The 13,617-nt window shown below is 33.4% G+C and overlaps 1 protein-coding gene across 1 annotated transcript in view; it reads left to right on the plus strand.

The window, feature by feature from the left end:
- Window positions 1-12,714: 12,714 nt before the first annotated feature.
- LOC108975195 (beta-parvin) overlaps window positions 12,715-13,617 on the plus strand; it is a 42,986-nt gene continuing 42,083 nt past the window's right edge. Inside the window, exon 1 of the mRNA XM_018943537.1 lies at window positions 12,715-12,955. Within this exon, the coding sequence (XP_018799082.1) occupies window positions 12,835-12,955 (121 nt within the window). The 5' untranslated portion in view covers window positions 12,715-12,834. The remainder of the gene's footprint in view (window positions 12,956-13,617) is intronic.

Below are 13,617 nucleotides of genomic sequence, written 5' to 3' on the forward strand. Positions count from 1 at the left end.
TACAAATAGTATGACAGACAATGGTGATCATTCTGGTATTCCGTTGTACATATTGTACGTGTTTGATTTTAGTCATGAATTTCCGATTAATTAGGAAATATTTTATAAAGTTAAATATTTTTCACCAAATTGCCACTTCTCAAGTTGTCGTAGAATGACATGAGAACCAACTCTGTCGAAAGCTTTTTTGAAATCCAAACTGAGAGTGGATATGTGGTTTCTTTTCTATAAAGCAGTTTTGGCGAAATCGTCAAAATAGAGTAAAGCATCCACATTGCCTTGAACTGCTTTAAATGCCACTTGGTTTTGACTGAGAAGGTTTTTATTTAATGCAAACCACGAGATACGTTTTTATATGATTTTTTCTAATAGTTTGCCCATGCAACAAAGGAGTGATATTGTAACCAAGAACATCTGTAGCACTACATCGGATTTAGGAATTGCTACAATCACTGCATTTTTTCAGCTTTGAGGGTAGACATATTGACATAAAATATTGTTGTACAATTTAATAATTTTATTTCTGAGACTTAAAGGACAGTTTTTTAGCATGGGATATGAAATCCCGTCTGCACCAGGAGTCTTGCTTGACACTGAAGATAAAGTGAAATCGAATTCTGCGATGATTATGTTTGATTCGGTAAAAGATGGGGGTGAGAGATCTTTACTGTATCTTCTCCTGAGAAGTTCATTTTTATTTGATACAAATGAGGGGTGGAAGTTTGAATCGCTCGAATAATCTGACCGTGCAGAGGCGAAATGATTAGCTATTTCTTTTGAGTCGAAAATTGGGCCATTTGGAGTGTTTATACAATTAAGATTCACGTGCGTATAGGAACCTGAGAGCATTTTTATGTCCGCCCATAATTTCTTGGGATTTGTTAACGGAGTGATAGCTTCGGTAAGTTTTTGTAAGCAATACCTCTTAGCTTCTTTAATATTTTTCCGAAACACTGCATTAGCTTTTTTGTATTTTATTAGGTTATCAATAGATAGAGCTTTTTTGTAAGTTAACCATAGTGATTGCTTTTTTTCTCTAAGTTTAGATAACTCCGTAGACCAATAAGGCACGTGATTTTTGAAGATTTTTTTTACCCGTTTGGGGGATAGATAGGTGAGCAGAAGTTTTGATTATTTCGGTAATCGTAGCTCTTTCTTTATTTATACTATCGTCTATATTACTTGCAGCAGACAAATTTTCGCAGAGTTATTGAAATTTGGACCAATTTGCCTTGCCCAACAGAAATTTTTGCTTCGCCGACCCTTCTCAGGATAAAGGAGTTGATAAGTGGGTTATAATGGGGAAATGATCGCTGTTACGGATATAAATATCAGTTGGTGTTTGGCTGTTAACTTTGGGGGCGATAGCAAAAGAACAAATGACCAGATCTACATTCGTGAACGAATTATGTGTAGAAAATACGTAGGAGAACCGTCGTTTAAAATTGTCAAGTTTTCTGCTAATAAAAGGTCTTCTAGGATTTTATCTCTTTGTTTAGTACATGTGGAACCCCAAAGAGGGCTCCAGTCATTGAAATCGCCAAGTATAAGTACGGGTATTTGGATAGGTCCGATTATAGCGTTGTTCTTTGATATTAAAGTTTTTGTGTGGTGGAATGTAAATTGTAGGGATGGTTAATTTAAGCCCAATAAATATTTCTATTGCTATTGTAGAAATATTAAAACTTGTAGGGAGAAATTTGTGTGGGAAGTCTTTTTTTATTAAAGTAGTGTTGTTAGTATGATTTTGTGTTAAGTTGGAGAAATAGGCAGCGTATTGTTTGGGTACAGCGTAATTGTTGTACAATCCGTTCATATTTCATTGGAGAAATTTGAACATTTATTAGTAATGTGAGTGATTGAGAAAAAGGAGAGGAGGGATAATGGGAGTAATTGATCTTCATGGTCAGATGTGGTAATTATATGAGGTGAGATATATTCTGAATAAGTAGGTGGAGCGAAATTGATATTGTCTGTAGAGAGAGAGGGAATTTGGATGTTAAGAGAATCTGTTGTGCATAATTTAGAAATGTGTGGTTTGTTTTTGTTTGGGTAAGCGTTAGATTAGGAACGTTTTTTGTTGTTTCTTTTGTAGTTTGATTTGGTGAGTTTAGATGGTTATCAATTACGAAATTTTTTTTGTTTACTATCATGGTTTGCTTTTGTTCTGTAAGAGGATAAGCTGTTGGGGATTTTAGTACAGTGTTTGTGTAGAGTGGTAGGGGAGGAGATGGTAAGCGGTGGGAAATCACGTTTGTTATTTATTGTAGGTTATTGGATTGTAGGTATTTAGAACAAGAGCGTGAAGAGCAAGGATGATCGCCTGAGCAATTTGCACAAAATGTGCGGTTGCATGGCGACTGGAGATGAGGAGGGAAATTGCACATGTCGCAGGCAGGGTTGTTGCTGTAACGTTTCGTTGTGTGAAGCTGGCAACTTTTACACCTCATGGGGTTAGGGAAATATGCTCTAATCCGCATTGTGCGCCATGAGACTTCGATTTTTTTTGAAAATTTGTAGAGGTCAAATGAAAGAAGTAGCACACCACTAGGTCTTTGTTTGCCTTCTATATTTTTAGTGAATTTACACACAAAAGTAACTCCGTGATCTTCTAAATTGTCAACAATTTCATCTTCTGCAATGTTATTTAGAAATGGAGCGTAAATTGTACCTTTAGAGCAATTCAAATTGTCGTGTAACTTAACTTTTGTATCGCAAATTCCATTTAATTTCTTTGTTGTAAGAAAATTTTCAGCGATCTTCCGATTTTTTAACAAGTAAGAGTAGATTACCATCACGTAAGTCGGTGATAGATAAAATTTCCTTACTTATTGATGCTAAGCTTTTATGCACAGCGAAGCAAGAGTATTTGGAAAGTGTTTTGTTCGAATCGGCTGCAGATATTAGAACAAAGTTTGGGCAATCTTTTTTAATTTGAGGCAGTTCTGGAAAATTTTCAAGTGGTTTGTATGTAAAGTTTTTCCTTTTGGGGTTGTTGCTAGAGGCTAGCAAAGCAAATCTCTTTTCCCCGAGGTTAGGCGGCTCTGGGGCCATAATAAATTAAATATTCATTAATATGCACTGTTTTTTACGCGAGTAACCGTACCGTACCGCTCAATGAGAGAGAAAGTCGAAGACTCTTAAGAAATACTTATATTCCCACTTGTTGGGATCGTAATGACCAATTTTTTACGTCATTTCTTATTTCTTTACAATACCCGAATCTAGTGAGTATATTTTAATTTTGTTGAATACATACTTATATGCAGTTTTGTGAAGTGTGCTACCCTAAAAAATATAGGTCTATATTATATTACATATAAATATGTACTTACACTTAACCTGAAGAACATCTGTCAACCCATTCCAAATCCCAACCATTAATTTCCTCATTTACATATACATACATGAAGCAGTTAATTAAAAAATTAATTTTGCAGATTGATTTATTACGAGTTCAAATATATTAATTAATTTAATAGCGACCATGTTTGTTTTTATATTATTTATTTTTGTTAAAATTATGTTCCGGGAATAAAAGTAAGAGTTTCATTCACTTCAATGGTAAACGAAGTATTTACCTGTATGAACTAGCTTAGTTCATAATTAAGATTTATTAAAGACACGCGCTCCAAAAATTATGCTGCTAATGGTTCTAGTTCATTTTATTAACCTAAGTGAAGAATTGATAATTTTTATTTAACACCATCTTCCACCAGGTTAAAGACTTTTTAGTTCATTTAATGACAATCAATGTTAGTTTAATGTGTTTAAAGTATTTGAAGTTTATCTGCGTTATAAAATAAAAATTTTATTTCCATTTTAAAGGTTTTGATAACGCCCTTAAGTTTTAGTTTTGCACTGCACGGTTGATTATAATATTTAAATAAACTACGTGTTAATGTAATATGAAAAAGAAAACGAAATTTAGACACACACATTAAAAACACTTAAAAGTTTTAGGTTAAAAACTCACCACATTTTCACTAAAACACAAAAGTTTTACATAAAACATTAAAAATTTTAAAAATCTTCTAAGAAGGTTTATATCTTTATATATCGATGATTCGCCCTATTAACACTATCTTTAGCGCCGATAGATGTGTAGTAGATGGGCAGAATGAGATAGGAGCAGTGGCGCCATTTAAGAACAAAGCAATAAAAATCCAAACACGCGTGTTTGACTGATAATTCTGCTACTGCGAAAAATATCACACTCACACGAAAGCGGCTGAACATGTACGCTAGGTCAACACAAAGAATCGGCATTTAGTACACTGACAGAAACACCTCGAATTTTTAAAATGTTTTCAAGCGAATGGCAAAAAAATTATTTTTTTATTGAAACTGATGAAGGGGAATTTTCCACTTTCAAAATAAGCAAAGAATCCCGCTTTCTCTCCAACATCTTACCGATCTTCTACACATTAAGGAGTATAAAGGGGAAATCAGTAGTGAAAACGAATTATCGAAACGAGCCATTTAGTCAACGACTTCATAAATTTTCAAGTATTACACAAAAAAAATTCAATAAACATTTCTGATATTTTTTCCAAATTTTCCAATCATTTTTTTTCCTGAATGTAAATAAAAAAAAGTGCAGTAGAAATTTGTTCAGCGTACATGGCAGCGAAAATCTATAGCAATGTTTGTGCAGCGTAAACGTAAAATGTAGTAGTATTGAGGCGTGCGCACAACTGGATAGGAGCTATAGTGAAAATAAGACCGATATCGACTAAATTTGGTGTGTGCTATTCTGCGAATTTCTAAGCTCCAGTGAAAAAAGAGCTAAATCGGACAACAACCACACTTAATTCCATTACCATATAACACATTTTTAAATTCCGTCTGAGTTTTTCTCTTTTATAAACGCAAGCAAAGCACCAATAAGTGTATCTTGCTAAAAGCTTGCGCGAATAGTGCCTCTGAGGTGAGGAAGATGTGGATCAAAGTTCCAATTGCGAACTTTTTATCGATAGTTTGGTTTAAACTAAGATTATTATATTATATAAATTCTGAAAGAAATCGAATATAAAAAGTAGTAGTTATGCCAGATTTATTTATTTCGTCGGCATTAATTTCGATGTATCCGTTACAAGTGATAAAATTTATTGATATGTTGTTGAAAGACTTATGCGACGATTCCCAAAAATCGAATGATTTTTGCTGGAAAAAGTGTATTATTATGTCGAGATTCTAGAGAAATATTGCTCGTTGTTCCTTATGCATCACGATCAGTAATGATTGAAAATTGTATTACGAGTTAGGCTGAATTTCCGTGTTTTAAACAAATAACGTTAACTTAAAATATGAGGCACTCCCCGAAGAGTGGGAATTCGTTCAATTTCCAAATAGAATTAGTAATGGTGAATTAACGTTAGATAGTTTAGGGAAAGTTTACTTGAAATTCCAGCAAATTTGATAGGTTTTGAATCTAACATAGTACTTGATATTTTTGGAAATATAAATGAAATAATTTTACCAGATAGAATGTTGAATGTGTTAGCTTTTAATGTGTTTAACTTTTCAGTATAAAAAAACCGAATTTCCGTATAAATGGGGTATGTCCGGATAGGGGAGATTCTCCAGAGGAGGAATATCAAAAAATAATATAAAAATGACTTACATTTTTTAAAATTTTCACGATAAAAAGTTCAAAAATATGCACTATTAACACAAGGTAATTATCTTCCGTTAAATTTATTCGCGTTTTTCACTCTTTATATTTAAATATACACTCTAAACATTGAAATAAGTTCACATTTTAATTTTATTTTGTAATATTTCACCTAAATTTATTAATTTAAAAATCACTTAGCGAACTCGGCGAGGTTAGATTGTTTACAATTATAATGAAAACGAGCGTTGCTACATCTTAAACACCAAATATGCGTGATTCTTTTTTCTACGTTAATTATAATAAAAAATACTTTCTAACATTTTTCAAGTTATAATTGAGTTGTGAAAACTTTTATACTCACATATATATAATATGTGATTTATATTTAATAAACACATATAATTAAAACTCTATGATAATATAGTATTATAAAATTTATATATCATGTCGGGATGACTGAAGTACTTTCGCATAGTACACCTCTCTACGTTGGGGGCCTTCGGCCGCGCTTTAAAAAAATTACCCTGGCCGAGCGAATACCCGGGGAGTCTGAAGTACTTTCGCGTAGTACTCCTTTCTGCGTTAAAATAAATAAAACAATATATTGAGTTTTTGTTATAAAGTGGTTAAAGTGGTTATATTTGTAGGTTACCATGCACTCATATTGAAATAAAATTTTAATTTTCGTTATAAAATGGATAAAATTTAGTAATTATATCTGTCAGCGATTTCCATTTATTTTTGATTATACATTGTTTGTATTTTAGGTGACGATACATCAATTTTTAAATTTAAAATATGAGTTTCGGATATAAAGTGATTATATTTGTTGATTACCATGCACTCATATTGAAATGAAATTTGAATTTTCGTACTGTACTAATATACTTTACACTTTATTACGTAATATTATTATATAATATTACTAATACATGTATATAATATTACTTATTTGCTTAATAAATTTAAAAAAGAAAATATCCATATGCATGAATAGAGGAATTTTTGCGAAAAAGAGGAATTTCAGCGAATTGCCTTATCATCACATGGCAGCGCTCCATTTCGTCGTAATTTTTGGTAAACAAATGAGGTTCAAACGAGTGTAAAATGTAGTTTCTTAGGTAAAAAAAAACCTGCTAAAAGTGTAAGATATGGAGTTATTTACAAGTTTATAATGTAATTTAATTAATTTGAAGTGAAAAATGTGAATAAAGTGTGTTTAATGTGGTGAAAGAAATAGCGTCTTGAAATGTACGAATATTGCGAATTTTTGAACTTTAAGGTCGAATATCTCCTAAACTAAGAGTTTCCTCTTTCCAACGGTACCTTCAGATCGCGGCGCCAAAGAAATCGGAATTGTGCCGTTAGCTTCAACTAGTGAAGATTGTGGACTCATCAATAACAATGTATTGATGCGCACCGCTGGTTAAAAAAGATCCTCACAGTTTTACAACAATTATTTGCGAGGATAATATCCTGGTGAGCAACTATTCAATAGAACTTTAAGTAATTGTTTGTGGTTTGCCATCACAAACATAAGTGGAGCTTAAATTAGTGTCAGAGTTTTGTTAATTCGAAATTTAAATACGAAACAAGCGCAATAGATGGTGAAGTGCTCACTGGAGTTACTCGCGGAAAACGTATTTTGATTCCACGCACACACTTGACGTATTCAGGTAATACCATTTAATTTTCAAAGGACACAGTTTCCAGTCATCACCTTTCTTACTAAATAATTTACCAAAATTGGATGCTCTTTTAAAACTTTAGGAGTATTTCAAGTAAATCCATTTTCACAATTTTTAATTGTGAAATATGTTTAAAGAATTTATATTGTTGATTAAGGTATTAATCTTATTAAACTATTGTATATAAATATATTAACTGTGCTATATTGTGCATAACTATTATATATAAATAATTTTTCAAAATTGAAAAATTACACGATTTACGATGTAATTCAATTCTAGTTAACGATTTGGAATTCTAATGGAAGTCATTGTTTTCCATTTGTTTATCTTTCATTTGACGAATTATGCCAATGCATCCAAAAATGTAAATACAGGGTTTTATTTGCGTTTTTAACGGTTTTGGGATAGCAGAAAAGTTTATACTTAGATAATTTATTTGTTACCTACTAAATAAAGTTCAATATATTTTCTATTACTTTCTTTACGAGTTTTGTATGGTTCAAAATGCCTACATAAAAAGATAGTCTCTCCAAAAGGAAATTAATGTTAAGTATTAAAAAACCAGATTTTAAAATATCTTATAGCATTTTTGCACATTTGAAATATTTATATACTTGACCTACAAGTAAATTTTTGTGCTAGTGATATACGGATTTTTCAGACTTAAAACATTTCGTTTTGGACATACGACGAATTTCCGATGGACAAAACGCGCAGTATTTTCTTTTCTTGGAATAGGATTGTTCTTTGTTACTATTGCTATCATGGTTGAGTGCTTCCGCGGGCATAGTTGCTGCAATACTGCATCGCAAACTTCTGGACAATGTTGATATTTCCCGTCTTTGTACCATCCAAGGCATTATTAACGACATAGAGACTACATTCATAAACTCCTTTCGATTCAACGGCGTTTTGCAAGTGGAAGTCATACTGTGGCAGTAAATACGAGTTTATTAACAAAATATCTATCATGCCAAAAAAATACTGTAACACGACATGAGTAAACACATCTGGTCGAATGTGTCGATACTTTCTTTTCTCTGGATGTAGTGTTTGGTTTACAAGGTATATACATTTTGAATGGGCATCGCCCACGAAAAGCTGACAGCTTTTAGGCTAATGTATTGTAGCTTCTTAGAGTATTATCGTTGCACTGTTTTACTAAGAGGTCCCACACCTTTCTGACAGATACAAAAGCATCGGTGGACCACAGAGCAAGTCTCATAGCAGAAACAGTGAAAAACGTAGAATCGTGGGTCGTGCCAGCTCATTCGACCCATCTTATGGGCGCGCAATGTAAGTGCCCAGTGAAAAACGCTACTCCCCTCTCTCTTTGACGTCGGATGACGTGAGAATCTACAGCATTTTGGTTTTTGCCGTGGAAACGTGTCAACAGATTGCTCTCTCACAACCCATGGTTGCCAATATCTATATACTGTAGTAATTATCAACTTTTATAATTCAATCTGTTTAATATGTTTGAAATTTTCTTAAAATAACTCAAAATCGGAGTCGAATGCTATTATTTATAAATATATAAACTATTTTTAATAGTTTGTTTTCAGTTTTGATATTTCATATTATAAAAAATTGTAATTGAAAACATAGATGTGTACAAAACTATATATGCATATTGAGCAATGGCAACATTATGCAAATGAAAACAAACAAAGATGGCTGAATTCTGCGTTTTTGCAACGTTTTTCACTGGGTACACATTTTGCCGATGAGGAAGGAAAAGGGAGGAAGGCAGTAGCGTTTTTGACTGTTCCGGCTATCAACGCTCATTCGTTCGCAGCCTACTCACTAAAAAGTTGAACCTATTACGACTGTTGTATTGAATAACTCACTAGCTGACAAGTGATTGTTCTTCAATACTGCGGTACATGCTCTCGTGGGTCCTTTTATTTTTTGAACAACATTTATCGACAGAACTCTACCAGCATTTATTCCCTTTTAGGTAGTTCAGTAATATTGGCTTTTGCTTCTTAGTGTTGACAGAAGTACTCTTAGTAATCCGGCTGTGTAAAGACGACATATAATTGTTGATTTCTTCGTGTTTCGGGTCCGGCGATATACATATTTCCGCGATTCTCCTGCCCATTAAGATCTTCCTCTTCCACGTCATTCCAATTGCATTTTCGGGTGAACTACATTCATTTCGATTTGCCAGATAAGCTGCTATTTGCGCGGCGTATAATATTTCATCTTATTCCATCTGGCTTTTATTCACACTAACATATACATACAAGACAACACAATAACTAATAATCACTGAAAATTTTTAAAAGTAGAACAACATAACATAAACATACGTCTCGGAGATGTATGGCTTGGCAATATCTTAAAATATACAAAACTTAGCACCAAAAAGTTAAATACGAGTCTTTATGTGTCGTCGAATTGAAACGACATACAAACTTTCTTCCTGACTAGCAAAAAAAAAAAAAACAATTCATACCGACTCAAAATACGGTTTATTTCATAACTACTTACTATTTTACAAACTAGTACAGTTTCTGCCGGAAAAGTGTCTCTTAAACCAAAAAAATTGCAGAGCCTAGCGGAGGAGAGTTGAGAGCGTTAAAAGCTGAGAAAGCTGTTAGTTTCTGCTAGTGAGATTCCTACTAGCAGAAAATAGCTAAATACTATCATATGAATAAACAGCTGTTAAAGCACAGGTGTAAAGCGATATTTGACGCATTTACTTTGCTTTTGTTTATTTTCATTGTTTTGAATTGCGGAAGTAAAAATTCTATTGATCTCTTCTCAGGTATTGATATCAAGTGATTGTGAAAAATATTTCGATATTTTCTTGCTAGTTTTTGCTGGTTCTCCGTTTTTTACTTTTTCGTTATTTCGCTCTTTGTGAGAGTAACAGTAAATCTTAATCTTGTTGATAGTTAGCAGCTACTAGCAGTTAAGATAGAAAGCTGTAGTTATTTGTATAGTTTTATGTCATTAAATTTTCATTTTCGGAAATGCTGATATATTTATATAACCACAAATGCTTGTCGTTTACGTTGTTACGTCTTAATTTTGACACTTTGCAAAGGAAATTTTATCCATTTGTTGTACCAGTGGAAATTATTACACGGAAAGGATTCCTTCGAATTTTCTTTAAAGTAAAATCAAACTATTTTTAAAATATTATAATTCATTGATCTACAAAAACTGTAAAACATCGCTTTTGAAATTGACCTTACTTCTTGAGACAGTGACGTCGACCTTCTGCCTATATCTTGTTATAGGTAAACAAATTCAGGTATCATAACAAGATCAAAACCGAGGACATATTTTCAAGTGTTGGCAAAGCTTTAAACAACCTTACAATTTTGTAAATAAATGCAATATTCATAATTCGACAAAATCGTGAATGGATTTCTATCATATTTGGCATCCTTGGTGAAAAATAACAACCAGACTCAGCTGAAAGACCCCATGGCAAACGAAATAAGGTCTACGATTTGAGGGCATGCACTTGGTTCTCGCGAAAATAAAGGCTGATATCACCGCCAACTAAGAAATGCAATGGACGGGACAAGGACAGAGGCGAGTGGGTCTTTGTGGCATTTACTACAGTGGCCATATAAAGGAGCACAAGTTTGGTGTGGGAATCACGGTGGGAGAGACACTCCATCGTCGAGTACTGTCTTTCACTCCGGTTCTTCAACATATCGCTGATTTGTGCCCACGCCCCGGCGGAAAAGAAGGACGATCTGACCATAGATGCCTTCTATAAGCGCTTGGAGTGCACCTATGAGAGCTGCCCAAACCACGATGTCAAAATCGTGCTTAGCGACTTTAACCCCAGGGTGGGCAAAAAAAGTATCTTTGGCCGGGGCCCGAAATATGAGTATGGTGATCTGTAGTACTAGATTCCAGCACAAAAAAATATATCAAGCTACCTGGCTGTCTCCGGATCGAAGAGACACCAACCAGATCGATCATGCTGTGATAGACGGAAGACACGTCTCCAGTGTTTTAGATGTGCGTACGCTCCGAGGTCCTAACATCGATTCGGACCACTTCTTTTTGCAGCCAAGATTCGCAAAAAACGCCCGTCAACAAACGCAAGGAAGGTTCGACGTCGAGAAGCTGCAGATGTTTCATTTCCCGACCATGAAGAAGTTCAAAAACAATCACTCGTATAAAGAACAAAAATGCAGCGGTTGCTGATGGATTGCCGGCCGAGCTATTCAAACTTGGCGGTGAAGACCTGATTAGGAGCATGCTTCAACTTCTATGTAAAATATACTCGGATGAAAACATGCCCAGGAATAGGAATTTAAATGTGCTCTGAACAATCCACAAAAAGGAAGACCCCACAATCTGCGCCAACTACAGTAAGATAAGTATCCTAGCATCGCGTATAAGGTTCTGTTGTGATTGGACCTTATCAGTTAAACTAAGTTTGAGCAACACTAAATGTTCCGTCAGGATCGGGAAGGACCTCTCCGAGACATTCGATACCAAACAAGGTTTCAGACTAGGCGGCTCTCTTTCGTGTGACTTCTTAAACCTTCTTCTGGAGAAAATAATTCAATCTGCAAAAATAAACCGATTCTGGCTAGCCAGAGGATATTTGGTCTAGGACTGAAAGTCGTGAATTGCTTGGGCCATTGTAAAATAATCGATCCCTGAAGAATGGCGCTCAGAAAAATTTTCTCACTTGCGCGAATTTCCGCACCTAGCTCTATCTTTCTTGAGGAGACTTAACGTGCGATACGGTACTGTGTTACAGTATCAAGTCTCTAAATTTGACAGAGACAATTTTTGTGACTTGAGACGATTTTGCTATTCTGTAAGTGATAGTCACAAACTCTATAACATTTCATTATTCAAATTTTGAGACTCGAGACGATTTTGCTATTCTGTAAGTGTCAGGCACAAAATTTATTACATTTCATTATGCATAAATTTTTTACACTTGAATGAAAATAAATATGTCGATAACATATATAAAATTTTCTATAACATAGTCTAAAAACGAAATTATCAAAAAAAAATAAAAATATATTGACTTTGATTCATACTATTTACGAAATTTATGTAAAAATTATTTATTAATTCTTAACCTTTTCGTGTTTGAGTTGCTTACAAATCATAAAAAAACGACAATCGATTAATATCTATGGTGATCTCTATTCAGTATGCTCAAAATGGCAAACAATAGTTCTTATTAGTTTTGTGACCTGCTAACTATCAGGTCTCAAATTTTAGGCAATATTTTGAGACTATCGCTAGAGACTATTAAGTAAATAGTAACTAGTCACAAATTGAGACTTTACCTCAAAATGCCTCAAGAGACTGGTTAAAGAATCCCGCTATTATGTGATTAGGTAGAGGTAGAAACAGTACATTACATTGAACGATAAAAAACTTTTCTCTAGTGTAATCCCATTATTATGTACTATGTCAGTTCCTGCTTCTCATCAGCATTAAGTGTTTCAAAAGAATAAACATACTTATATCCTGAATCTTTTTCAGTATTATTGAAAATATCCCTTGAAACTCAATTTCATGATGTCTTTAAGACGCCCAAAATCTCCGCACATGGGTCACAATGTAAAAAGTGCAGAAAAAGAAGAGAGTTTTTGGGAAAAATTTAGCACAATTGGAAGGAAGAAGGGAACGAAGGAGGGTATGAAAATTTCATTTTTGTTTATACATATCAATTTTTTAAACTAGTTAATTCAACACACACATTTTAACATAAATGTATTTAAAATTTTGAAACATATAGTAAAAACATTGAAACGAATTTTTGAAAGGTGTTACATCTGGTGGTATACTTATATTTAATTAACATACATATGTGTGTATGTACATATATGTAAGTTTTCCTTCAACCATTCGTTTCATTTTGTATGCCCATACAATGTACATACTAATTGTTGGTATGATATCACTATGAGTAATGACCTAAATATTGTATTATATATATATACTTACATATAGACATGCATAACAACTTTGTTGAAAATTGGAAAACAACATAAATATAAAATCCTAAGCTAAATGGGTAAAATTTAGAATAGCATACCTGGATTTCGGGGAGAAAATGGGTGTCACTGGAAAGGTGACGTTCTTCAGATCACGAAAATATATATATGCGTGCATTGCCAATGATTACACCCTCAAATCATAAAGTAAAAATCTTAAGAATGATACATATGATACATCAAATTAAAGGAAAAATCTTCTATTTTATTTTTGGAAACTTAAAAATAGTAATAAATTTATTCACTGCATAAAATTTAGAAAAGTAATTCGCAACATACAAAATTTGTTCCACACAACTAA

This window comes from Bactrocera latifrons, unplaced genomic scaffold (genome assembly GCF_001853355.1).
Source record: "Bactrocera latifrons isolate USDA-ARS-PBARC rearing strain unplaced genomic scaffold, ASM185335v1 scaffold_624, whole genome shotgun sequence".
Taxonomy (NCBI): domain Eukaryota; kingdom Metazoa; phylum Arthropoda; class Insecta; order Diptera; family Tephritidae; genus Bactrocera; species Bactrocera latifrons.